Genomic DNA, 27,684 nt, shown 5'->3' with positions numbered 1-27,684 from the left:
GGCATCATGAATGTGTGTTTTAAATTGGCAGTGGCTGCTTGAATTGTGGGTGTGGGCATAGAGAAAATGTTGTACAATGCTTTGGGGTACTGTTGCTAACCTGGTATCCATTTACAGGAATGTTTTTATTCAGCTCCCCTTCCCATGTTGCTATCCCCAACTTGTGCTGCCATTCCTAAATCCACTCCCCCGCACCGCTTGGGCTGCCTTTCCGTACCCTCGACCTTGCACTCCCAGACCTTCTTTTCTGGTTGCACTGTCATTCCTTCTCCACTTTGCCACGGTTGCTTCTTCCTTCCAATGCTGTACAATGCTCATGTGTACTGTTGCTCGCCTGGCAGCCACATATTAGATTTGTCATTCCTACTAATGCTGCCCTTTATAATCCCCCCTCCTGCAGAGTCATTCCTCATTACTCCTCCCATGCTAAATTAACCACTACATACGCTAAAACTATTAGATTTGCCAATGCTTGTGCTATCTTGAGTGCATGTAAATTCTAGGTCACTGTTACCGTTTTTGAAATAAAGTATTTTGGACTTTTCAAACATGGAAAACCTTAGTTTTCTTTTTTTCCTTAAATGCAGATATGTGCAATCTGTCAAATTAAAAATAATACAAAGTAGATGATCTGTGTACATGTGAAAAATGTCCACTTCATCTGTTTAAGAAAGCTTTTTCAAAATGTAAAGACCTTTCTTGATTTGCACGATCTTCCTGAGCCTTTTAGTGTCGTTTTTTGTGAAAGAAACAGAACTGTTTTTTTTTTTATTGTCATTTTGTGGAGTGGTTGTGCAAATTAACCTGTATTCAGTGGCAGCTGTGAATTCTGGTGAATATATGAACTGCAGAGGTGTAAATGTGTGTGTCTAATATGTGGAAACGAACAAGCGCAGAAAGTGAGCCTGAACCAAATGAGGGCCGTTCAATGCCCCACACCCCTGCAAACACCACAGAGTTTAATACAAAAAAAATGAAAGTGCCATTAACAGCACTCTGTGAAAAACTGGGTAATAAGCCACACCGTTTGCAATCAATTTTGTATGGTAGCACATGAAAAGACCAAATAGATGCATGTTGCCAACAGTGCACAGGTCCTTTTTCTAACACATTTTCATTATGCCTTTACCCACAACATCTGCCAGTTTATAAAACATTTTCATGCTGGCTGTGCCATGCATGCAGCACCAATATATGCCAGGATTACCAAATAGACTCCCAGCCAGTAAAAAATGCCATTAAACTGAAAGTAAGTTTATCCAGACTGGCCATACCAAGATGGTAAATTTACCAAGTAATCGCACTTATGTGCTTTTGCCGTTCATGCAAAGTACAGAAATGCCATGACACACAAAGAATATGTGGCTAGGCTGGAGTTACCAGTGCAAGTCAGTCTAGCCACGTAATAACACTTATTGTGTTTGCTTTACCCTTGATGCCAAGTATCGATTTCCATGCCACAATAAGAAAATGTATGCAGACTGGCTCCGCAAATGTAGGACAGTCCAGTCACATGTATAAATAAGGAGTCAGATGATTTCTATCTACACACACACCTTATCACCCAGAAACAGTAGTCCGCTGGATGACCGGGCACTCCAAGTCCTGAAAAAAATGGACTGTGTGCAACAATTACAAAAACCTTTTCATCAGATATATTTATTCAAAATAAATTCAAATATCTAAAACATATAATGGACCCTGACATAACACTGTGGAGACTACAACATTGAAACTGAATCTAAAACAACATAACCAAAAAATATATGTAGATATATACAGGACACAAAAGATATCACATCAAACCATACAACATTCTAAATGTGTCATGAAAACATCATTGCCGAGATCTTTTTGTTCATCAAGCCCAATGTAGGGAGAACATTCTTCAGGGGAATATTTATAAAATGTATACATTTCTTCAACACCGTGTTGAGAGGGTCTTTTCTAACACCAGCAATGGAGGGTCTCTGTGCCTGAAAAGCAAAAAGCGGATACTGAGTGACACTGGGGTGAGGTTCACAACACGCTGAACAAATTCTGTAGAACAATCACACTGAAAATAAATATCAGTATAACACTGAGGAAAGCCCTTTAATTGGCCAACCTCTACCGGTTCCAAAACATGAAACTATGGAAATTATCTTAAATGGTATTTCTCTCGCAGGCGTCTTCTAGTCACTAATCGCCTTGTATACCGCAAATGGGACACACATAATTTTTAGGGGGCGTCTGAATACGCCTGGGTATTATAGAGGTCCTGTAGTAACAGACAACAGAGACCACATGCTCTGTATCAGTACCAGACATCACCATACAGCAATCGTTAAATAGATTGCCAAATTGCATCAACATAATTACCTCCACTGGGATAATAAGTAGCAACTAGGTTTCGCCAGTCATAGAAGGAAAACGACTGTTGGAATTTTCAATATCTCACAAGTCCACACCTGCATCTGTGAATGAAGCCAAAAGAGCCAGATGATCAAATGCACCATCCGCTCTAAAGCCAGGTAATAGGCTCTTACATGTTATACAAATGTAACACATGTAGCCGAAAACTCAATGGTCACTCTCGATGGAAAAAAACGTATCGCCTGTGGCTCTTAGCTGGTGAACCCACATGCATCAAGTGAATCAACCTGACACCTTACCGACCCAAAAAAGTTGTCACCGGAGGTAGTACCGTATCATCCGTGAATCGTCAATTTTGGAATTTTCATAACACACCTCGTGAAAGCATGCCATGCGATTCTCTAAACAAACAGGGAAACTGTAAAGTAGCAGGCGGTTCCAAAAAGGTGTCACCGGAGGTAGTAACGTATCATCTGTGAATCCTACATTTTGGATTTTTCATAGCATGACTTGTATAAGCATGTCATGAGATTCTCTAAGCAAACAGGGAAACCGTAAAGAAGCAGACATCAGTTGCCCCTCATCGGGATAACATAAACTGCGGGCTCACCTGGATGCTCAAGGATTCAACTTCCTACGCCGATGTCTGCACTGACTGAAATAAGTACTACCATGAACAAACACAGTGAACCAGACTCAAAAAGTCAACGCAAGGTAGTCAACATAGAAAAAGGACCAAAGCACACAATCCCTAAGGAAATGGACAAGGTGTCTAACAGCCGACGTCACGTGGGGCGCCATATTGTGACAGTACAATCTGTATCCACCTTATACCGAAAGCCGCGGCCAAGTTCAAAAGGACAGTCTAGTCACAACACTTGTTTGCTTTACCCATGTGCCACGGTTATAGTGCATCATGGGTAAAGCAAACATGTCAAGTGTTATTACGTGGATGTAGGCCAGTCTAGCCACGTAATAGCATTTCACTTAAACCAGTTTTACTTTACCCGTGATGCACAGTACTGTGCATCAAGGGTAAAGTGAAAAAGGAAGCCATAACCCCAGCAGCCCATAGTGGCGGGCCACCACTGGCTGCAATCATTCTTTTGCACAAATGAAGAAACATGATATGACATGCCTCAAAATCTTGCATTAAAAGAAATTGAGCTTTTCATTTAGACATGCCAAGATGTTACTTTATTGGATGTCAAAATATCATAACCCTCATTAAATCATTCTTTTTGGCACTGTTACTTTAATATAATTTGAAGAATCCAATGCCTTTCTCTAAAATGTGTACAGCACTTCAGAGTGCTAAATGGCTGCACATTCCTACTATGAATGTTTCTAAATTCATGAATATGCTTCACTTTGTTGTCCTTGAATGTTTTTTGAAGAATACTTCTCAGGCATTTGATGGTAATATTTAATGGAGAGAAACATGCTAATGTAGGAGCGTCTTGAAAATAAGGACGTTTGTGCTTTATTTCCCAGACTTTTAGCTGTATTCCAAACTCGTACAGCTTGCTGCCTTTAATTTATGATGATAGTTGTCGACTGGACTTAACTCATCAACGTGTGCTTTTGTGTTTTTTTCCAGACATTCAATTTTGATGTACGGCAGCTGCACTGGGCCGAATATATGGAGAACTACTGCATGGGAACTAAGAAATATGTTCTGAATGAAGAAATGTCTGGGCTCCCAGCAGCTAGGAAACACCTTAATAAGTAGGTTTATGAATTCAAATAATTAGTTGCTTTGAAGTGAGTATTTGTAAATCATGTTGCATTCTATACCTTATACCTGCTTTGATGTTTCCATTTGTAGTTGTGGCCCTTTTCTACATGTAAAAGCTTTGGGATTGTTGCCAGGTAATCCTTATTTTGTGCAAACTATTACATTATTATAATTGTTAGGTAAAACATAATGTGAGCTAATGAAAATAAATCAAATACAAGAAACATATGCCACAATCCAAATGTAAAAAAAAGTCCCATCTCCTTTGTTCAGGATAGATTTTCCACCCAAGTTTACAGCAGACAATGTATTCATTTAGGTATTCTAAAAATCCTAAACGGAAAGTTTTGTGTTTGGAGAGTGGGAGAGGGAAAACACTCCCATTTCCACAGCCTATCACATCATTGAGTTAGTCTGGCATAGATACAGTTTTAAGTTTAATGTGAGCTCCTCCTAGCTTGTAACCAGGGAAATTCTTGAATGCTATATTTGTCTCATGCCACCTTTTAACGTTAATGGGTTGCTTTCTTTGTACAGTTCTTTCTATCTTCAGTTATTAGTCTCCCATAATATGGATGATACATTTGGTCACCTGCGTACAGTTTCTAGAATGGTGTTCAACATGTAATCTCAGATAGGTCAGACAACAAGGCATCCCTGTGCCTTAAATCTGATGACCACTGTTCTGTCCTTTGTTCAAGCAAGATTCACAGGAATCATATCTAGCACATTAAGGACAAAATACATGATGTCCTGTTTGTGCTCAGACAACAAAGTGTGCTTTTCAATGAACTGGTATTACCCTGGCACGCCATTTAGAAATTCGCTAAATGCAATAACTGTCCAAGTCTGTGGTTGAGAAACATTCTAAAAATAAGATGAGTTTCAAAATACTTGTCGTAAATTCACAGAATGATCATAGGGTTTGACACATCATTTCTAGGATGTATCAAACCTAATCACACAATTTTGCGTTAGACAAATATGAAATAGTATTCTAAATATACAAATCTATTTCTCTTGAAAGATATTTTGGATTTGAAAAAAGTGGACTTTCTATCTTTTTTAAAAAAGCATTCACTTTTATTTATTTATTCTTTTATTAAGCACTGAAAGCCTGCAGGCATCAGGGCGCAACAAATACACAGCAACGGGACATAAAACGTTCTAAGAAGTAATTATTCAAATAATAAGGTTTTTAAATGTTTCCTGAAAGTTTTAAGAATATAATTACTGACCATGTGGGAATCCTCATCTGTTACTATCCGGGGACAGATTGAACCAAGGAACAATTCATACAGAAATACATTCAAAACAAATTTATATATACATATATTTGAAGTGTATGAATCGGTTTAGACTTGCATGCCTAGCATACTAAGTTGTTCACTTCCAGAAAGGGCATTGACTGACCATTCATGACATACTGTCTCTATTCCACATGTACACGCCCAAGATGCTTCACATGTCAATGTCCTCTGATCAGTACCCACATCCCCTGACATCGGAGAGACGTAGGAGAAACAATTTTGACTCTGTACACCGTCAGAGTTGACAGACACAACACCGATCAATTATGCGACTCCAGTTGAATGCAACTGCCATACAGCATGTCAAATAAACAATGCAGATCGATGATTCCGTTTCTGTTGGTCGACAACCTCCACCTGGCATTACAATAGGGAGTGTGGAGCTGGGAGCTTTGGTTTCCACAAAGGCTGAGAATGCCTTCTCATCCCGGCTTCCTTGGTTGCTTCGCTTAAATAAGAGAAAACACAGCTTAAATGTTGTCCTAGCTGTAACTCAAAGTTCCCTTGGAAGGAGGCAGACCGGTTCAGTTATAATTGCCTTCAAAGGGAAACTCAGATGAAAAGTGTTTGTGCGTGCATAAAATATAAACCTCAAACCATAAAACACCAAAGGATATAAAGTGTTACGTTGCCTAAGCCATGCAGGCAGAGACCACTGAACAATTTGCTACTTAGCCACCAACAAGGTTATCAAAGTCGAAGAACTGAGGGAAGGGACTACTTTGACCCCGATCATCCCTCGCATAGATGGGACCTCAGTGAAACCCTCTCCGTCAGCGGTTCTCTGCAAAGGTACCGCTCATTGCAAGCCTAAAGAGACCCCTTCAGATGCCCACAAGAATACGACTTCAGATAGAACAGTGTATACAACACAGCCCAAGACCTCAAAAGCAGAGTGCCAAAACAATAGGCTTCCAGTCAGTCCAAAAATAAGCATGGTGTGGAAATGTCTTCAGAGACACTGAAGGAGCCCAAAGAGTTATTGGTCCATATGCCTCATTCCTCAAAGGCCCAATATGCAACCAAGGACTTGACACAGAGCATCCCTTATCAACGCCTACCCTATCCCAGGGAACTGTGACAAATCCAGGGTATTCATCCCTTCTGCCCAGGAGTGAGCAACCCCCTTTGAGGCTAGGGAGGTGAGCCAGCTCAGCAAGACCCTCTGTAGGAGTCTGAGCAAGTGGGCCCTTACTGGGAGTGACATCCCTGTTGGAGACCAGGGCTCCTAGTCCGGAATACATTGTCTAGCTACATGGGAGATGGAAATAATGTTGTTACTTCTGTTATGACTCCACCAAACAGTGACATTTCTTCCATCTCTTGTTACCTCTGGGTAATGCTGGATCTCGCCTGAACTCCACCGTCAAAGAACAGCAACACACCCCCTTGTATTTATGATAACTTCATTAAGACCATCAGGAATTTTGAATCTGAGAGAAACTCCTATGCAGGGAGGAGGAAGAATCCTACGCAGAGACTAGCCTCTGACGGAAAGAGATCCTGGAGGGGCAGAGCTACGCCAGACCCCAGAGCCAACAGTAGCATGGAGAGCGAGCAAATTGCTAGCTGCACGCTGGTAGCCTTGTGTCCTTACAGACACAGAAGCCAAAGTCTGGACAGAGATGGAATTGGTAGAGAGACCATCTCGCCTGGTGGCCTGACCACACAGAAGCAACAGTGGGCTTTAGTCCCGTTAACCAACGCAATGCAGAGACTATACTGCAGTGGAGAAGTTGGATCCCTGATCTCCACACGAGAAGTGCAACAACCGCCGAGTTCGCCAGCTCCCGAAGAGGAACGCTACTGAGAAGCAAGCATTTGTATGAGACCTTGTTGTTGGCTGGAGAAGCCACAAGGGATACAGGGACGAATAAAACATGATGTTGGAAGAGGGCAGGTGCCCAACCGAGGCCCCGCTTAAGCAAGCCTAACCCAGCAAAGGGCTTTGGAGAGACAAGAGACAATTATCGTCGAGGCTGGGAAAGCCGGCAAGGTTAGAGGAGCCTGATAAACCTCAAACGGCAGACACCCCACTGAGACCGAGCGAAGAAGGCTGTTGCTCCAACATCCTTATTCTTGTTAATTTATTTTAGAGGCAGGGCCAGTTAATTTCTAGGATTTGGACTTGGGAAGTTTTCATTTAAAAGGTTGACAAGCAGCCGTACTTTGTTTCATTAGGGAGGGAATAACGGTAGGGCTAGATAGGTATTTTCTTTTTCTTAGCTGGTCCGATAAGCACAGCGAGAAGAGCGCTCGCTTTGACATCCTTCTGAGGTCTATAAATGAGCACCACACACCGTGGGTAATGAGCAGCGCTCAGATACCTGAGGGTTTGTAGCACTATATAAATGCTAAATTATTATTATTATTTTAAATAAGAGTCCTTCTGCTGGTTTGCTACAGCACCCAAAAAAGAAGACTTGACACCAATTAAAACATGTTTTCCACAACGGAACATGTGCACAAATCTCCATGATGCTGGTGTCATTGATAGCGAATGCTCGGTTTAGCAAAAAGCCATATGCGCTGTAATGCCACTCGCTATCCGCAGCCCTACAGTGCCAGGGGTTGCTAGAATTCACTTCCTCTGAAGAAGTGCAAGAAGACCAGGAGGAGGAGACCAACTGCCCAATACAAACTTCAAACTCCTATGGCTAGTTCACCAAGATGAAGTTAAAACACCTCTGGAGGAAGGGGACTTAACTCTGATTATCCACTGGGCTACCCCATGGACCTCCCAGAGTATATAGCGCCTCAGATAACCAATTCACCTACAGCGGATCATTGAAAAAGTATAAACCGGCTTCAGCAGATATCCAATACATTCAGAGCCACCCCATACTAGACTTGTTTGTGGTGGAAGCAAGAAAAAGGAGTGCTACACCACTCTGTTCATTGGCTCACACACCCAAAAAAGAAAGCAAGAAGAGATATGCGTTCTGACAAATAAATGGTAACTTAATTTGTCTATAGGGAATGGGTGGCTAATGCAATGACATTATTGGTCTGCAGCCAAGAAGAAATCGTCAGGCTCAACGTCATCTGCAGCATCCACCCCTCCTGAAGAAGTTGGATGCGATGGGGAGGAGAGTGATCTACTCTGCGGCAACAACCATCAAGGCCGCCAACGCCCTCGCTATCGTGGCACGATACGAACGGGAGCTATGGCTTAAGCTTGCCCCTCTACTGAACTTCCTCGCCGACGTTAAGAAGGCCGAGGCTTTGGAGATTCTGCAAGAGGGCGAAGTGGCATCAGACCATGACATCACAGTGGCCATGGAAATCGCGGATGTGGGTTTCGGCCAGATGGGCAGTGGCGTCTGCCTTCACCGTCGTGGCTGGCTCAAGGCCACCAACTTCTGACAGGAGGTCCAGACCAGGGTTTAGGACATGCCCTTCGATGGGTACAATCTTTTCGGGAAAGCAGTGGATGAGTCCCTACAGGCCATCAAGGCGGACACAGACTGCACATGCCCTGGGCACGCTACAGCAGCGACGGCCGTCCTTTCGGTCCTCATAATAATTTAGCATTTATATAGCGCTACAAACCCTCAGGTATCTGAGCGCTGCTTATTACCCATGGTGTGTGGTGCTCATTTATCGACTTCGGAAGGATGAAAGGCTGAGTTCGGCCCTGCTGAGATTCGAACTTGCTTCAGCAGGTACAGAGTTCAAAGCGAGCGCTCTACTCGCTGTGCTATCGGACTGAGTTGGCAAGCCTACCCGATCTTCGACAGGTTTCGGCAGGTGCTCCTCTTCTTACTGCCAACCCTCCCGCTCCTCAACCCAGGAAACCAACAGGGGCTGCTCCAAGGCCTTCGGTGGAGGACGCCGTCGTCGGGGACTGCAAGGCGGCCTGTCGACCTCGAAGCAGGAATGAATCCACCAAGATTTCGGGGCCCGCACCCTTGCACCCCGGTGGGAGACCGGCTGATGCACTTAGTGCGTGGAAGACCATCTCCACCAACCATTGGGTGCTGGACACACTTCCCACGGACACACTCTAGAGATCCAGCAAAAGAGTCCCCAAATACCACCAGTGGCCCGGCAGGAAAACCACGTCCCTCAGCTGCTGCTGGAAGTTCGGGCCATGTCGAAGAAAGGGGCGATAGAGCTAGTTCCAAAGCAGCTCTGAAGTTTACTCAAGGTACTAACTTGTGCGAAAGAAGACCGGGGGCTGGAGGCCCATTTTCGACTTCCAACGACTGAACAAATACATAAAGTCCCAGAAGTTCCGTATGGTCACTCAACACGTGCTCAGACAACTGAAGGGGGAGGGGGGTTCTGTCGTTCGATCTGGAGGATGCATACTTCCACATCCCCATTCACAAAGGAAACCACCTGTTTCTGCGCTTTGTCTTTCAGGAGAAGCATTACCAATCCAAGGCCCCTTCCTTTAGGCCTGAAGTCAGCGCCAGAGTCTTCAAGTGCCTAGTGCCAGTGGTGGCCCATCTACGGCTACAAGGGATTCACGTCTACCCTTACTTGGACAACTGGCTCCTCCGGGCCAGTTCAAGAGACATAGCCGTTGACCACATGGCGAGGACTGTCCGCCTACTGACGGATCTGGGGTTCTCCGTGAATTATGCAAAGTCCTGCTCGACTCCATCACAGGACACGCTGTTCCTGGGATCCCGACTCAACAGTGTCAAGCCTAGTGTCAATGTAGGAGGAGAGGATAGCGGCCATCCTGGACAAGGTACAGCGGCTGCTAGCATAAGATCGCCACATTGAGGGCCATCAAGTCACTGCTCGGCATGTCGTCATGCATTTACCTCATCCGACTCTGCAGATTACGGATGCGCCTGCTGCAGGAGTTCCTTGACGCCCATTGGATCAAGGAGTCCGGAAGTTTCCAAGACAGTATCGCGCACAACTTGAGTTTCCGTCGAGCGATAAGGTGGTGGGGTGCACACTCATCTAGCCGGACAGACGCTTCCCGGGAAGGATGGGGAGCCCACACGGAAGTCTTCACGCCAGAGGCCTGTGGCTGCCGAAGGAGATGATGTTGTGCAACAACGTTCTGGAGCTACTGGCAGTGTTTTGGGCCCTCAGATCGTTCTTGTCATCCCTCAAGGACACAGTGGTGCAAGTCTTCAGACAACACTACCACAATGTTTTACATCCGGAAAACGGGGGGCTCCCGATCACCGGTGCTCTCCAAAGAGGCGCAGGACTTGTGGCACAGGGCAATCGCCCAGGGGATGTTCCTCATTCTGTTTCATCTGTCAGGAGTAAAGAACACTGTCACTGACTCTCAGCAGGGAGCTACGCTCTTGCCACGAGTGGGAGCGTCGGCAGGGCCAAGTGGACCACCTGTTCTGCAGATGGTGTGATCCCCAAATCGATCTATTGGCGAAGAACGCCAAGTGCTGGAGGTTAGCCAGCAGGTTTCCCCAGCCGGGGAGCATGGGGGATGCATTATCATTCCGCTGGGACGGCCTGTTACTGTATGCTCACTCCATAGCCATTTCTTCTTCGAGTCGTCAATCAACTCAGTCCATGTGCAGAATGATCCTCCCTCATCGCACCAGTGTGGTTGAGGCAGATCTGGTACCCAGACCTTCTTAGCATGTCAGCGTCCCCTCCAGTCAAGCTTCCAGTGGTGGTGGATCTTCTCGCCAGGGAAGGAGGCGCAATACTGCACCACAACCCAGGATCGCTGAACCTGAAGGCCTGGCTCCTGCAGCATTAGAATATGGGGGTTACGGTCTCTCTGCGGACTGCATGGAGGTGCTTGCCAAGGCCAGGGCAGCGTCTACTGTAAAATGCTACGGACACAAAGGGAAGATTTGCAATTGGGTGCCGTTCACAGAAGATCAATCCTCAGAGTCACAGCTCCTCGGGTGCTACCATATTTGCTGTCATTTGCCAAAGCAGGGCAGGCTCACGCCTCCATCAAAGTTAATCTGGCGAGTATCTCCTGCTACACCAGATCCCCGGGACAGTCCTCATTATGGTCACACCGTTTGGTTAATGAATTTATCAAAGGACTGTTGCTTTCGTTCCTGTCGGTGAAGGCTCCGGCCCCAGGATGGGAACTCAATGTGGTACTCTCTAGGCTCGCGGGAGCTCCTTATGAGCCTATGCGTTCTGTTCCACTCAATTTCCAGTCGTGGCCATTACCTCTGCATGACGAGTGGGCGAGATCCAGGCCCTGTCCTGTAAGCCACTGTACTGTGCCGTCAGACTTTAATCTAAACCAGCCTTGTGTGTTAACCTGTGTTTTTCCTGGCGCCTTTGTCACCGGCTGATTGGACTTTGCACTTGCTGGATGTGGCCAGAGCGCTGAAGTTTTATGTGAACCGCACAAAGTGTTTACGGAAAACGTCTCGGCTCTTTGTGAACTTTGGTCCTGTGAATCATGGGAAGGCCCTGTACAAGGCTTCCATTTCCAGATGGCTCTCCGGCTGCATGACCCATTGTCACCAGTTGGCAAACCAACCATTGCCTGGCCGTCCGAGAGCCCATTCTACCAGAGCGTTCGCTGCCACGACGGCTTTCTTGGCTGGTGTGCCCCTGCTGGACATCTGCAGGGCCGCTACGTAGTACTCAATGCACACCTTCACAAAATTCTACTGCGTTGACAGGGATTCCAGGGAGGAGTCTGGAGTCGTTCAAGCAGTGCTGCGCAACCTCTTCGCTTGAAGGTGAGCCTGGTGAGGAGGTAAGAGATGCTTAGCCTTGCAACCTCTTGTGGTTGTGCGTTTTTGTACTGCTGAATCCATGCCGGACCCCATGCTGTCGAAGGAACAAGTTACTTACCTTGAACTGTTCTCCAGCATGGGTCTGGCATGGATTCACATGCGATCCCTCCCGCCTGCCCCTCACCAGCTCTTCTCTTGGTCCTACTGCCACTTTACGTGCTACACAATCTGAAGATGGCTGCCAGAGGAGGGGCTTAGGTAGAGGGCAGTCATTGGCTGGGGCAGTATGACCTGGAGCTCAGTGATGGGTTTTTAGAAGAAAGATAGTTCAGAAACGAAACTGAACACTTTTTTTTTTGTGTTTTACCAAGGATACCCAGCCTGATGGGGAATATTCATGAGCATGTGAATCCATGCCAGACCCATGCTGGAGAACAACAGTTACAGGTAAGTAACTTGTTCCATGCCTGCAAGCCGCACTCAATAGGTTAAGCACCAAACTAATCAGACCACACAGTTTGTATTTTCGATAGTTCAGACAGTGGGTGTTTTTCCGCATAAAGATTGCCTGCCATGGGTCCCCCAACATTGGAAAATTTGGGCAATTTGGTTATTCAGTGTTGAAAAAAAGTTGGCTTTGAACTACGCTGATTCATTTTGAAATTGATGAAAATATGCATCCTTTATACGTGCACAGCAACAACTGCTGCATTATATGGTAAATTTGCACACAAACATATGGAGAGTCCCAACAAATATGTTTAAAATGTATGCTAAAACACCAGAAGATGGGGTTTTCTTTTACAAAAAAATGTTATTAGCATGCTGAGGAGCACCAACGTTGTCACTTGTGCTATTGAATCCTCAGATTGAATATTCAAACATTTACAAAACAAGTTTAGAAGAGAGGAGTAAAACCAGACGAAATAGCTGTTACTCTTCGCTTTTTACTCTCCCTTTCTAAAGCAGTAAAAGCTGTTACAATGGATTCCTATGGAATATACATATTTTTATCAGGTGCTACAAACGGGCAGATTCCATAGGAATCCATTGGTTTAACGCATGAATGAAAATATCATGCTGGCGTTAAACCATTTGCTTTTTGAAGACGGATGAGAAAAGCATGGCAGAAAAATGTATTCAGTCTCTTGATCCTTTTCCTCCTTGCTAGTTGCTGTCTGGCAAGAGCTGAAGTAGTAACCCTGTGTGAGACTACAACAACTGTGTCCTTTTGGTATTGGTAACCCACCTGTTGGTATACGTCTGCACTACACAAGTTGATGGAGGGACTGAGCAGCCAGACTTACCTCAAGAGGGGTAAATGTGAGCTGTAGAGCTGTAACATTGAGATCCACAAATGCAAGTATCCAAATAACACTTAAACTAAAGGTTTTCTAGTAAAATAATTATTTAACAGCCAGTTTTAAATGAGCCTTCTTTAAAAAGGGCAATATGCAACAATGGAAATACACTTCAAAATAATTTCTCAGAATCAATTCAAGCAAGTAGATACTTGTTAGAAATGCTTCATAAACACATCCTACACCCCGAGGTGACTTCACTAACTAGGACAGTATTGGCATTATATATCACTTTTTATACTTGGCAAAATTCTGAGGTTGGAAAAGCTGAAAGGTTAATGGAAGGAAAAAGGTTAACAGGTTCTCAGAGCATGGGAGCACTTTTAAAGCCCCCAATGAAATCTAGATTAAACATTTCCCAGCAATAAAGTAAAAGCCAATATACCACCTCTGAGGGACAGTTAGAACCAAAGTCAATGGGTTAGAAGAGTCTGCAGGGAGCCCGGACAGCCAAGTCAATTTGAACAATGTTTATGGAGCTGAGGCACTACTTTAGATAGCACAAAAGTCCTGCACAAAGTTAGATAGTTTGTAGAAAATCACTGTTGGGCTACAAGCTGTTAGGCTTGCGAGGTGTAGAGCTGAGCTCAGCTCTGCAAAAAGCAGCTACTGCAAGTCTCAAGTGAGATAATGCAAGCTACAGACAAAAGAGATAAGTACCCCTTAGTCAGCACAGTACCTTAGGTTAGAAGAAGAGGATCCAGCTGGCTTCTGTTCTGGTTGCAGATCTTGGGTTCCTGGGCCTCAGTCGTGGGGACAAGAGGGAGGACGTCTGGAGGACAAGATCGGCAGCAGCTATGGGCTCAATTCCAATCAGTGGCACTTTGCGGTTTCAGCTACTGGCAAATAGCAGCACCGCGGATCTTGAACACTTGATGGGCTTCCCTTGCTTCTGGAGTCCAGCACTCTGGTGAAGTGATTTAGGCTTGGGTTGTCCTGTTTCAGGAGTGTCCGCAGGATCTTCCTGGGGCTCTGGTCCTGCTTAAAGACGGTGCACTCGATTCTGGATTTCTTCACCCCTTGCACTCGGCTGCGGCAGCAGCAAAGCAGTACAGCCAGCGGAGGAAGGTCCTTTAGTAAAGTTCGTCTTGGGGTCAGTTGGTCCCACCAATCCAAGGGAAGATGTCGTCCGTTCTGGGGCTTCTCTAGTCGATTCAGAATTGGAGCTTCAGCACTGCAGCAGGGCTTCAACGGGCAGTTCAACGGTCCAGGAGGATGCAGCAACCTTCTCTTCAAGATTCCTTTGTATGTTTCGTCCAGTGGTCGACTCTGCCTTCTGGTCAAGAGACTTTGCCTTTTATGCAGGTTTCTCCCATTCATGCACAGCTAGCTGTCACTCACAGAGAAGGGTGGCTGTCCTGCAAGAACAGCCAGCCAGCCAGACTATTGGCACTGGTTGCATTCAGGTAACCAAGGAGACTAAGGACAGGGTGTTTCGGCCACCTCCCTCACTTCCTGCCCTGCCAGACGCACTGGAGCCAGAGGCGGGTTTCAGTACTGAAGCCCGCCAAAGGCAAAATGGACAAAAGGGTTAAACCTGGTTTGGCGTGCAGAGTAAAACCCAAGAAAGACCTCACAATCAAGAAATGGCAAGAAAAGACCAGTGCCATTTTGACACAATGGTCACCCAGGGATGCTATACTACAGCTGAGGATTCAGCCTGCGGTAAAAATGCACAATGATAGGAAAATTAAACCACTGCCACCAGCCATTAAATGTAGTGAGGGTAACAAAGATTTTTATAAGAGAGAGTAGGAAAAGGGGATGCTAAGTAACCCCCTAGCACTCCACATAAAATGGGTTGTGTTGGACCTACATAGGAAAAGGGGAAGTAAAGTCAATCACTTTACTACTCTTGCGAACAGTAGTTCACCCAAGGAAAGGTATTAAAACCTAATGAGAAAGCCAAAGGACTTCTCTGTGACACTGCACTGAGGTTGCTGTGTGTCACAATACAAAAAGCAGATGCCTATGGAGTTTGTCAGACTCCAAAAACAAAGAAAACAAAAGTCCTTAAGTCCAGCAAAATAGCTGGGGGTCTCGAAGGTTGAAGGGAATTGGCACAAATGAGAATTCTCCCTAACCGTAGCTTGCAACTTAAATGTTTTTGTGTGTAGGTTTATATGTATTTCTGGGGGGTGTGAATCTGCCTATATTCTCATGCAATGCCTAGGTCAACATCCAGTGGTTGGTGCGTAGTATTACATCTTGTGCTGTTTTCGAATTTGAAAAGGGCATTGACGGGCGTTCCTGTAACCCTAACCGACATGTACAGTAACCCATGCTCCTTCGCACATCGACGTCCTCAGATTGTTTTTTTTCTGCCATCGGGTTGGAATCAAACACAGAGTTTCAAATATAGTTTAGTAAGGCTCTACTGTAATGGCGTTTTCATTAAAGTTTATCGTTCGACTTCGGCACAGATTTCTTCATCCAACTCAAATGCTTTTCGACGCTAAGCAACGCCGAAGAAAATAAGGGCGCCATCGACTCCAAGCTTAAAGGCAGACAGTAGGGAGAAAGGACGTGTAAGTATTTACACTCCCATAACATGCATATTGAAATGCATTCATTTCCTCTAAGCCATATGTTTCTTGGCACCCACACTCGCTTCAGGATCCATGGCAATAATCTGTTTAAATGTTTCCCCTCATGTACCCTGGAGGCAGGGGCCTAATCCTTGTCCCTTTTCTTTTATGCCAGTTTACATGTTGCCAGTAACCCTTTGCCTTGTGCAATGCCTCAAACATCAAATGCTTCCCAGTCTGTTTGTCTTTATTTTAGACAGACCGGTCCTAACCGCAGTCCAGAGGGGCAGCAAATGCAGAAGAGAAATCTTCCAGTGTGCCATCTTACCAATTGGAAGAATCTCGTCAATAGGAGAAACCCTCCCAGGTCCCTGGCAGGACTCCCAACAATGCTGAGAGCGCACCGACCAGAGAGAAGGGGCTTGCTATACCAGCGCCCCCCTCCCCACTAAGAAACAACCCATCAGGGATTTCTGGTACCAATGGCAAGGACGCACCTCGCAATGGAATCCCTACACCACCACAGATTGTTGGGCGCTCTGATCCTTTTTGGGACAATGGACTTGGTGAGGTGCGAAGGGGGGTGAGGATACCAGGACCAGGGACCTCCGAATCAGACATGGATCATTGCCTTTCCAAGCCACCATGGTGGCTCTGTGCCAATCTTGCACAGAGAAAGTGGGCTGAATTTGGCCTCTTTTGAAAGACTTTCCTGTGCACATACATCTCCCAGGTGACGACAATGAGACCGGATTGGCTAGAGAAAGCTGTTCGGTCAGGACAGAGGGAGGGAGGCGTAAGAGGGAAATGTGGGTTGGCCGGTTGAGGTCCGAGGAGGACAAGGTGGCAGACTAAGAGACCAGCAGGAAGAAGGAAGCAGGGGAGAGTGGAGACTATTAATTCAGAAGGTGAGGTATTGGTTTAGTGGGTGCAAGGATACTGCAGTTTGTGTGTGTTTGTGTGGCGATTGAGTAGAGAAAGTTTGTTTAAGGAGTGAAAGAAGTTGTACAGAGTGGATGGAGGGTGTTTGAGGCGGAGTAGTGGGTGGACTGGTGAGATCAAAGGGTGGAGGGAAGAACCAGCAGGAGTGAAACATCAAAAGGGATAGCAGATTAGCGTAAGGAGTAGGAGCAGGGGAGGGGTGTGCGCAAGTGAATTTGCTTTGGCACTTACCAATGGTATTACTTTTTACGAATGGCAATTTCACAATTTTTTGTTGTTGACCACTTTGAAGTGAGTCCCCTTCTGCTGTTTATAGTTAAGGAAAAAACAGCAAGAACAGGCAAAATAAGTTGGCCAAATTGCCATTTGGAAAATAAATCGGTAAACCTTCAGAGATCTCTTCCCAACTACTTTGAAACACTAACAACTGAACATAGTAGGGACAAGCCTGTAAGTCCCTGAGGGAGTTGGCAGCCATCAAATTAGGGAGACATCCCTAGTGTAAGGCCAGCTCATAGACAGGAGGGGTTACCATTCAGTAGAACTAACCTGGGGTTACGGACACCTGGATTAGGGAGGGAAGGCAAGGAGGGGACAAGAGAGTGACGGTCGTGAAGCGCATGAAGTACTAATAAAAACACCCTTTGACCGTCTTTCAGCAGCTGGCACACCCAGGTCTCGCTGCCGGATGTATTCCATGTGGGCAAGATAATTGAAGGAGACCCTTCTAAAAATGTAATTTCATGATAACACCATCAATGCAATCAATTAATATTATACTTTAAGGAAATTATTCAAGAAGTAATGCTACAGGTTACCCCATTTCAGCACAACCTTCTCTCAAACCAATGGATCCTCACAAGGTTCTAGCTTCCTTAAAGAAACCACAACCATGAGATTCTGCAGCAGTGGCTGAGGAAGAGACCCACTCCTCAAAGCCTTGCATGAGCCTATTTTATGTGTAATGCGGTTTCTTAATATTAAGATGCCAGCTCCAACCCCAGTGTAAACAGGGTGCCAACTACTCCGGGAAACAGGCTGGGGTTAGTGTCCCACCCCAAGCAACCAAATGTAATAAAGGTGTCATCAGAGTGTGCGGCACAACTCCACATTTCATTAATTGTACTTAAAACAAGCAGTTGGTTGACAAATTCCCCAATATGCTGTATGTAGAACTGTGCAGGGGAAGTAATCTTCATGCACAGTTACTGATAACTAGTAGGTTCTGGAGCAGTGACACAATATAGGGAATCCTAGTTATCTACAACCATTCTTCAGCATCTCCAGAGGATAAAAAGCAGCCAAGATTCGGCAAGCAAAAATGTCTCTATGCTGAATTGCATGCAAGATAGGCCAATTCAGATTATATTCTGGCTGTGTGCACTCAAGTGCGAGGATATTCCACCTTCCTCTTGCTAAAAAGGACCAAATCATGTCATGGATGCAAAACGTATTGCAAAACTACTTTGTTCGTATCGTGTGACTGCTCCTTCAGATAACGAAAGGTTGTAGCCCTAAACCCATTTCAAAAAGATCAGTTTCCTTTCACTGGGCCTCATCACGAGTTGCTGCTGCATTTAAGGGCTGCCCAATCAAGAGTTGAGCGCTAAATGGGCTGTGTTACATTCAGCTTTTTGCTGGAGGTGAAAATCCCATTTAGCGCCCGTTTTTGGCGCTTGTAGTGCCAAGTGAGGAATGGGGATTTTGCGCCTTTCTGCTACTGGTGATCAGCGCCGGACCGTGTAAAAGATTTGTCAAGAACATTCCCTTATTGCATCTTAGCTTAAAGTGTTTTGCAGAGGCAAAAAGAAAGCCAAAAGCAATTGTGGAGTAAATTCTAGGTGTGAGGGATGGCTGCAGAAATCCAGGAATGCATGAAACTTAATCCTAAAATGTCCATACTTACCTTATTCCTGAGGCTGCACATATATGCATTTTTCCTGCAAGGTAAGTGCTTGCTCACCACCAAAGCCCTATAGATAGGATGAAGAAATTGAAAGATGTAAGCATGCTTAATGGGAGCCATTGAAGCTCAATTGAAATGTGGGATGTGTGGTCAAATGTCCATAGACTTGTAATCCTTTGGTTTGAGAAATGTAACCCACTCAGCTGCCCGAACTGTCCAGATTACCTGTTAGAATGGCATTACCACCATCAAACCTTGCTAGGACTGAGGCTTGTACAGAATTGTGGGGCAGAAGTAAAGTGTGGAAGAAATGGAAGAGGACCTAGAACAATTTCTCCATCATTAAATCTGTTATAGATTCTTATGTGTTTAAATATATTCCCGGACATTGAAGTGAAAATCCCCTAGTCATTTGTACAATATATTCTCTACATAGTCTAAAGTCTCAAGAGGAGGCTTTTTTTAAACCCTGTTAGGGTACTGCTGTTGCACCTATGGGATTTATAAAGCACAATCTTAGGCAAGATTCTATGCAGTACCCTTTGGGTGCACTACAATAACCTTGACCACCTGTCAATAGGGACCCATAAGTCTGACCTACACAGGTTGGTAGGGTGGCTGGGCAGCCAGGCTTATCTCAAGAGGGAGTCAATGTAAGCAGTAATGTTGTGACAGGGTTTCACAGTAACAGTTATTCAAATAAACTCTTACGCTCATGGTTTCTTGATAAAACAATTAATTTATTTCACAGTCAGTTATATAAGCCTTTTCAGAAGGAAGCAATATATGTAACACTTATAATACACTTCAAAACACACTCTTTTACTCTAAATCAGATGATACGCATTGGGAATGGCACACCGACACTTCCGAATCCCTTAGGTGACTTAAATAGTTAGAACACTGTGGACATTGATCTATCACTGGTACATTTAGAGCAATACTGAGTTTGGTGTAAAAGATAGAAGAGAAGAATAAAACAAAGGTTAACAAATAATTCACAAACTGGTAAGTACTTGTGGGAAACCTTCCAATGCAGAGTAAATTAACCCTTTCCTGGTGGAAAGGCCAAAGCACAGTCAGAGGTAAAGAATAATCTCTCAGGTAGCCAGGACAGCCAATGTTAATTGCACAATGTTGAGGGGAGTTGAAGATCCTCTTTGTAGGAAGGTAAAAAGTCTTCCACAATGTTTTTAGAAAAGTTCATAGTTTGTAGAAAATAGAACTCTTGAAAGGCCACAAGCTGGGAGGCTTGTGAGGGGCAAAGCTAAAGCAACTTTGCAAGGTAACCAAGAGGGGTCTCAAATAAGAGCAAGCAAGGCTACACGACAAGAGGCTGGCTTCTGTTCCTCTAAAGCTCTGCAGATCCTCTTGTTCCTGAGCCTCAGTGTTGGGGTCAAGAGGGAGGATGTCTGAGGACTGCTGCTCTGCAATGGGAAGGTCAGCGGCGGCAATGGGCAAACTGTGATTCAGCGGTCCTTCATTGTTTCAGCTCCTCGCTTCTGCCAGCAAATAGCAACACTGCGGTTCTCGGATACCACTGTGGACTTTCCTCGCATCTGGGGTCCAGCACTCAGTTGAGTTCTCTCAGGCTTGGTCAGTCCTGCTTCAGGGAAGTCCAGGGATCTTCCTGGCGCTCGGGTCCGACTTAAAAGCAAGGCATACAATCTGGTGTTCCTCTCCCTGGCACTTCGGTTCCAGCAGCAGCAGCAGTGGGAGTACAGCCAGCTCCGTGAGGATGTCCAACCAGGCTTACTTTGGAGTTGATTGGTCCCACCAACTCAAGGGGAGAAGTCATTGAATTCGGAGCTTCAGCACAGCAGCAGGGCTTCACCGGGCAAACCAACGGTACAGGAGTTGCACAGGTGTCTCTTCCAAGTTGTTCTTCAGATTCCTTCGTCCAGTGGTCGACTCTGCCTTCCAAGCTAAAAAGCCTCGCCTTTTATGCAGGTTTCTCCCATTCATTCCAGCCTAGCTGTCAGTCACACAGCAGGATGGCTGTGCTTGCCGGACAGCCAGTCGGCCAATCACCTTTTGGATTCATACCTGTAACCAAGGGGATTAAGCACAGGAAGTTTCGAGCACCTCCCTCACTTCCTGCCCCTGCCAGACATACTGGAGCCAAAGGCGGGCTTCACTCATAAATCTCTCCAAAAACCAAACAAACAAAGGGACCAAACCTGGTTTGGCGTGCAGAGTGAATCTCAAGAAGGCTCTTTCCAACAAGAAATGGTGAAAAAAGACGACCGGGCCATTTTGACAAAATGGGCACCCATGGGTGCTTTACTGCAGCTGCGAACGTAGCCCTCGGTAAAAACACACGTTGTTAGTTGAAAGTAAACCACTGCCACCAGCCATTAATTGTAGAAAGGGTAACATACAAATGTTACATGAGAAACTAGACAAAGGGGATACGAAGTAACCCCTCCAGCACCCTATGGTAAGATAGTGTGTGCTGGGTCTAGAAAGTTACAATTGTAAGTAGTCATTTTCACTTTACTGCTCTTAGAAACAGTAGTTTATCCTAGAGAAGGTATTTAAAACTTTGGGAAATCTAAGAGACTTTCCTGTTTGTCAGACTCCAAAACGAAAAAGAAACACAGAAAACACATTGAATTAAAAGTACAAAGTCCCAAAGTTCAACAAAAGAGCTGGGGGTCTCTAAGGTGGGAGGAATTTAGAACTAAACTGAACATTCTCCCTAACACACAAACATATCTGCTATGCATGGAGTGTTAGGGAGCTTTATTGGTGGCAGGGGTGTTTCTATTTGAAAATGTAGCCTCTGCTGGATAGAGCTTGCACATGTTGAACAGATGGGGCGGTCTGTGTAAACCATTGTGACGTGTGGGCAGAGGAATGAATCTGATGAAGACTTGAGGAATGTGCATACTGCTTCCATCAGATCTCAATGTTTCATGATGTGATTTCTATGGAACAATTTCAGCTGCAAACCTAAGAATATGTAGGTATTCTGTGTGAAGCAGGAAGGGCTCACACCAGTCAAAAGACTGTTAAAAAAGATGTCACTAGAAAACAAACCTTGGAGAGAAGTGTCTCCTGCACATTCCACTCATTGTGATGGATAGTGTAGAGCTCGGGAGGCGATGCAGTTGGTGCCGTCTCTGGTTTGCCTTCAGCATCAGCATCAGCGGGTCAACACCTGCTCTCTTCCGGGCGTAGCCCTATGATTTTATTAAAGAGTCTTTGCCATCATTTGCAACATCATTAAGTGTCAGTGCCAAGGTCTTCAGCATCATTATAGTCATTGGGAGCCTTTGACAACCGAACGCCAAATTTAGACAGCACCACTGCCATACATGACTGATCTGCTGTTAAAGAAGGCAGCACTGAAAGCATCCAGTGGTCTGCATCCATGTTTTTATTGAAAAAAATGCAAACAAAAAAACACCTGAGCTAAGAACACATGTCCATGGAATAGTTAATAGAAGATGGAAGGTTGAGAGAAAATGAAAGCAGACAGGAAAAACAACTGGATGATGAAAACAAAGCCAGACAAAAAAGAAAAGGAAAACATAAGAAAGAAGAGAAAGATCAGGAAACATTTGGGGACAAGGGGAAGGGATATCTTTTGATTTGATTTAGTGTTCAACATGTAGACAATACTGTTGGAGAAAACTCATTGAACATTCACACTGCGAGTGAATTAAAAATTCTGTCCTGCTGTCTAGCCAATATAAAGCTGAACTTTAGATTTCATCAACTAGGGGGTAGCCCGTGTCTTTGCTATACATGTGCTTTCATGAAATCTTGTCAGGTGCTAATCTATCTTCGGCTACAGTGATTTATTTAGGATTCCATTGCCAGTTCTGTGTTCACTGGAGTATTTTGTATTTTGTGGTCGTAGATAGTTGGTCACTTTTTCAGGAAGGTTTGTTCAGTTTTAGCAGTATTGTTTCCCACTTCACACTAGTTCCCGGTGTACTGTATGATTTTTTTTTTTTGTCCTCAATGTATCATAGTATATTGAGCTCTGTGTTCTCTCATCTTTCTAAGTCATTGCGAAATATTGTGAGGTTGGGTCTTTGTTGGGATTTCAATGTTAAGGCGATTTTTCTAATCGCTAAGTTCATTGGTAGGTTTAAGAGTTTGCCTAATCCTGTTTTGGGGAACCTTTGTAGGTTGACTGCCTAGCAAGTATGTGTCTAGTAAGTGCAGGACTAGGGCTAGTTCCAGCTGGGTCAGTTTGGATCGACTTTCTCTCCAGTATCAAGAGATTTTTGGCCATTTCCATTGCACAGCATGTGTATCAAGTCAGCGTTTTGTAATTGACACTTGGGAACATTGCTGATATATTGGCAAACATCCCTGTCATTTTCTTCAGTGCCAAGTAGACTGTTTGGGAGCTAATATTGGATTAGTTTAAAACACTGGTTTTTAGACACCTGTTTTGGGTAGTCGAGTATGGTGCGCCCAAAAGTATAGCCCAGGTTGCCTTCCCACTGGCCTCCATTATCTTTTGCTGTGTTGGGGAGTTTTTTTTCAAGCAATGCAACGTATATTGCTGATATGAACTTGGTGTCTCCCGCTACCTTGTTCATAAATGGTGTTCAGGACATTGGGCCTCATTACAAGGTAGCGGGTTTTGTGGCCGTGTGGTGTTACGCCCGCCAGGTCTGGCCTGGTGTGCATAACGCCACAGACGGACATGGAAACACTGACACCATTACCGCATGGTGCCGGTGTTTCCACGGAATGGGGAGTAACGGAATGTTGGCTCCAGAATTACCAGACCACCAGGGCTGTAACGCTCAGTAATTCTGGCAAGTCCGGAGCCGGCAAATCCCCACGAGTCCGGCGGCAGCCTTCCGGTTTTACTAATACCAGCCAGTGGTTTGTAAGTTGCTTCCAAGACAAACTTGTTGCCTTTGAGCTATCCTTCCTCCCCTTATTCCCTGTCAACAGGCAGCAAATTATTTGTAACATAGAACAGTTTAAAAAAAAAAAATTAAAACTACAGTCAATTTAGTGCTCTAGTAGTCATTTTAGGGTCCCGGGCTCGCACTTAAACACTGGCTTGGGTATTAAGCGCATTATAAAAGAACAATTATAATTATATTGCCCCACAGACAATAGAAAGGGCTCCCTTAGCTCTACCCTTGGAAACCATCTTCAAATGTATTACTTCATGTTCTGTTGGGAGTCCTCAGGAATCTCTATTGAAATTCTTAGACTGCGACGATCCTTGAATCCAGATCCATCTGGAGTTGCTCCTGTGTCTGTGGTCGTTGCCACTTGGGAATACATTTTCAATTTTTTTCCATTAAGAGGCCTTCATGGTGGACACACGAAAGAAGAGTCTCTTCAAGCCCTATGGCAAATGCGGCCTCAAGAATATCTACGTGACGGATCTCCGCGAAGATCGCCTCTACTGCCTGTACCTGGCACAATACATACAAGACTGCTCCATCTGTCAGTTCTTTTAAAATAAGATTCTTCTGGACCACCATTACAGATTAGTGGCGTGGCTCAACAATGCTGCGGGGGCCTCTGACTCTGCTTCGGTCTGTGGTCATCCCTCCCTCAAACGGAGCAGGCCCATCCAAAGTACCCCCTCCAAGATGTGGAGTTCACAGAAGGATACTTCACGTGCGAGAAAGGTAAAAATAAAAGTCCAGTTGGCCTCTGCTATGTATGCCATGGCATCGACATCGGCTATAGTGTCAAAGTATTCATGTGCGTCTTTGTCAACAAAACAGTCCTCATCAACGACTAAGCAGGCCAGATTTTTTTACTCATCCACTACTACGTCAACGACCCAGGCCAAATCTTTGTCTACGACTCAGTCGACGAGCCAAGGCAAGTCTTCCTCCACAAATTAGTCGACATCCAAGGCCAAATATTTGTTCACAACCCAGTGCAAATGTTCATCCATGAACTAGTCGATAACTTAGAGCAAGTCTTTGGCCACAACTTAGTCAATGATCCGCAAAGTGGAGCCTTCCACACTGTCAACGACCAAGACTCTGTACCAGCTACAGCATGCCTTGTCAACGATTACCCCCTCATTGTCCGTGGCAGACTCCCTTCAGTAGCCTTTTGCAGGCATCCACATCCTTTTCTTCTGGCCCATGGTGTGACTCCTGCTATGCCAAGTCTGCTGGTGATCCTGTGTGATGAAATTCTTCAGCACTTTGTCAACACCAAATTCGAGGGACCGGAAAAAGGTTTTTTTCCAGTGATATCAGGGAATTCATACATGCTAGCCCCAAGACGGCCATGCCGCCCCCTAAGGCGGTTCTGGAACCAGTGGGACTGCCTCCTAGAACTCCAACTGGTTTGGCTCGGAGTCAAGTTCCTCCTATATTGGAACCTCCTAGAGACATCTCCTTGGACATTTTGACCACTCTGCATTCTTTGGCTACCTGTTCCATCTACACCAAGAGTCATCTGGGTCATTGGATGCACCACCTCATCCTCCCAGAGACGAATTGCCACCTGTACCGTTGCACAACCTCAGGGACACTGAATCTGAGGACGATTTATTTCAGCAGGAGGCCTTCACACCTTGCCATCGTACTAGGGAAAGGTGAACCAGATGATATTCCTCTGTGATTCTCCCCTTGGTGAAATACTCTTTTTATGCTCTGATTCAGGAGCCACTAAAATGTATGGCTTAGTAGAAGAACGGAAAGAGGGCTTCCTCTACCAGCTCTGAGAGCAACCCAGGAAATCAGTAGTTGCTATTCTGGTACTAGTAGACACATGGGAAGATGGTCTGTAAACCATGACCAATCCTCTGCGTCTCACAAGGAAAGGTTTGATAAGAAATACAAGACACCTAAATGCCTCAGATCGCAACCGAGTCCAGACTCTCTGGTGTCAGCGGCAGCCCGTGAACGCTCTGCCAGTCCTTCCTCATCATGCTTTGTCACTGCCCCTGACAGAGAGGGCAAACAACTTGATGCTTTTGGCAAGCTCATCATATTTATGGGCGCCACCACAACTAAGGCTGCTAATGCAACGGCCATGCTGTCAAGATATGACAGAGAACTTTAGTTTCAGCTCGGCCCAATTCTATAACTTCTGACAAGAAACTGATGACAAAAAGGATGAGGCTTTCGCCCTGCTGTGTGAAAGCGAGGCTGCATCTGACTGAGCAACGTCTGTGTCAATTGACATTGCAGACACTGGCTTCAGACAAATGTGTAATGTTTTTGTCCTCCACTGATTAGGCTGGCTTAAAGCACCATCTACCAAAGGGGAGTTCAAGCAAAGGTGGTAGACCTGCCCTTCAACGGCTTAGATTTGTTTTGCAAGAACATAGAAGACACCCTGCAAACCATTAAGGCACATACTGAGACAGCCTGTTTACTCTGCACGCTACAACAAAGCTGCCATTCGTTCTAACTGGAAAATAGAGTTTCTCAGTATCAAGGGACTACAGGCCCTTGTACCCATCATACCGGTCCAAGACGTTCCTGGCATCAGACAGCTAGAAGTCAAAGTTGCAGTCTTACCGGGGAAACTAGCGCTGCCACAGCTCTACCCACACCAGGAGCCAACCAACAAAACAAACCTGACCTGTCGACAGCCCCCACCCCCACTTTCACACCCCAGTGGAAGGGAGTCTTTCTCAAATCGACCTGTGGCATACCATCACCACAGCCGGATGGGTGTTATCCCTCATCCAGCAGAGTCTCATGTTGGAATTTGTCAAAAGACCACCGAAAGGTTGAAAAAAAGGCATCCTTGCTACTAGAGGAAGTAAGATCACTCCTGTCAAAGGGGGCTATCGAACATGTCCTGTTGCATCAACTGGGACGGAGTGTACTCCAGGTACTTTGAAGTGAAAAAGAAGTCTGGAGGCGAGAGGTCCATCCTCGACTTCTGCATCCTCAAATTTCCGCAAGGCTCAAACCTTCAGGATGGTAACAGTGCAGCACATCTTATCCTAGCTGCAGGAACGGGACTTCCTTGCATCCTTAGATCTAGAAGATGCTTATTTCCACGTTCTGATTCATCGGCAGCACAGCAAATACCTGTGCTTCATGGTGGCAGGTCGTTCATGCCTTCCCCCATTCTTGGCTCACCTTTGTCGCTTAGTTATACACACTTGCCTATACCTCGTAGACTGGCTGGTTCGAGCGGATTCCCTTTCCAAGGCTACTCAACATGCTGAAATAACAACCCTATGCTTGCAGTCAGTCATTAATGTATACCTAAATGGCACTGTCATGGTCCAAGGCCCTCAGGCCAATCTCCTCCTCTTAGATAGGCGCTTCCCTCGCCTCATCAATTTCCTCTCATCTCCTGCTTTCCCCTCCTCTCCCCCCTTGGCTACCTTGCCCTCTCTCTCTTCCTCCTCTGCCCCTCCTAGGGCTCTTTCTCCTCCGCAGGGCGTACCTCTGATCTGTACCCCTCCCCGGAAGGTCTTTAAGGCTGGCAACCTTCTTCATATTGCCACTCTCAACTCTCGCTCTGCCGTCAAACACTCCTCTGAATTCTGCCACCTCCTTGAAGAACTAGACCTTGATGTCCTTGGTCTTACTGAGACATGGTTCACGGCCAGCTTTATTACGAGCTTTGAAACTCTCCTCCCTGATGGCTACAAGATCCTCTCAGCACCCAGATCCTCCCGGTCTGGTGGGGGGGGGGGGTTGCCCTGATCTTTCCTGAGTGGATTCCTGCCTCTATCATTCCCACTCAGACCTACTTCTCTTTTGAATGCCTTGTCTGTAGGCTTTCTCTCTCGCCTACCCATTCTCTTACTGTGGTTACCATCTACCGGCCTCCTGGTCAAATCACCTAATTTCTCTCTGAGTGGGCAGACCTCTCCTCCTCCCTCCTGCCCTCTACCACTCAACTCCTCCTCCTCGTTGACCTAAATATACATTTAGACTCTCGTTGCTCCTCCTCTGTACTCTTCTGTG

At 45.5% G+C, this 27,684-nt stretch overlaps 1 protein-coding gene across 7 annotated transcripts in view; it reads left to right on the top strand.

Annotated features, from left to right (window-relative positions):
• Nucleotides 1-27,684, top strand: part of FAR1 (fatty acyl-CoA reductase 1) — a 1,197,112-nt gene that overhangs the window by 1,004,216 nt on the left and 165,212 nt on the right. For all 7 annotated transcript variants that reach the window (XM_069623607.1, XM_069623603.1, XM_069623609.1 and 4 more), the window contains one exon: nt 3,956-4,083. In XM_069623607.1, coding sequence (XP_069479708.1) covers nt 3,956-4,083 — 128 coding nt within the window. The remainder of the gene's footprint in view (nt 1-3,955; nt 4,084-27,684) is intronic.

The sequence above is a fragment of the Ambystoma mexicanum genome, chromosome 11 (assembly GCF_040938575.1).
Source record: "Ambystoma mexicanum isolate Mex_15411 chromosome 11, UKY_AmexF1_1, whole genome shotgun sequence".
NCBI lineage: Eukaryota > Metazoa > Chordata > Amphibia > Caudata > Ambystomatidae > Ambystoma > Ambystoma mexicanum.
This window is presented reverse-complemented; position numbering and strand designations above follow the sequence as displayed.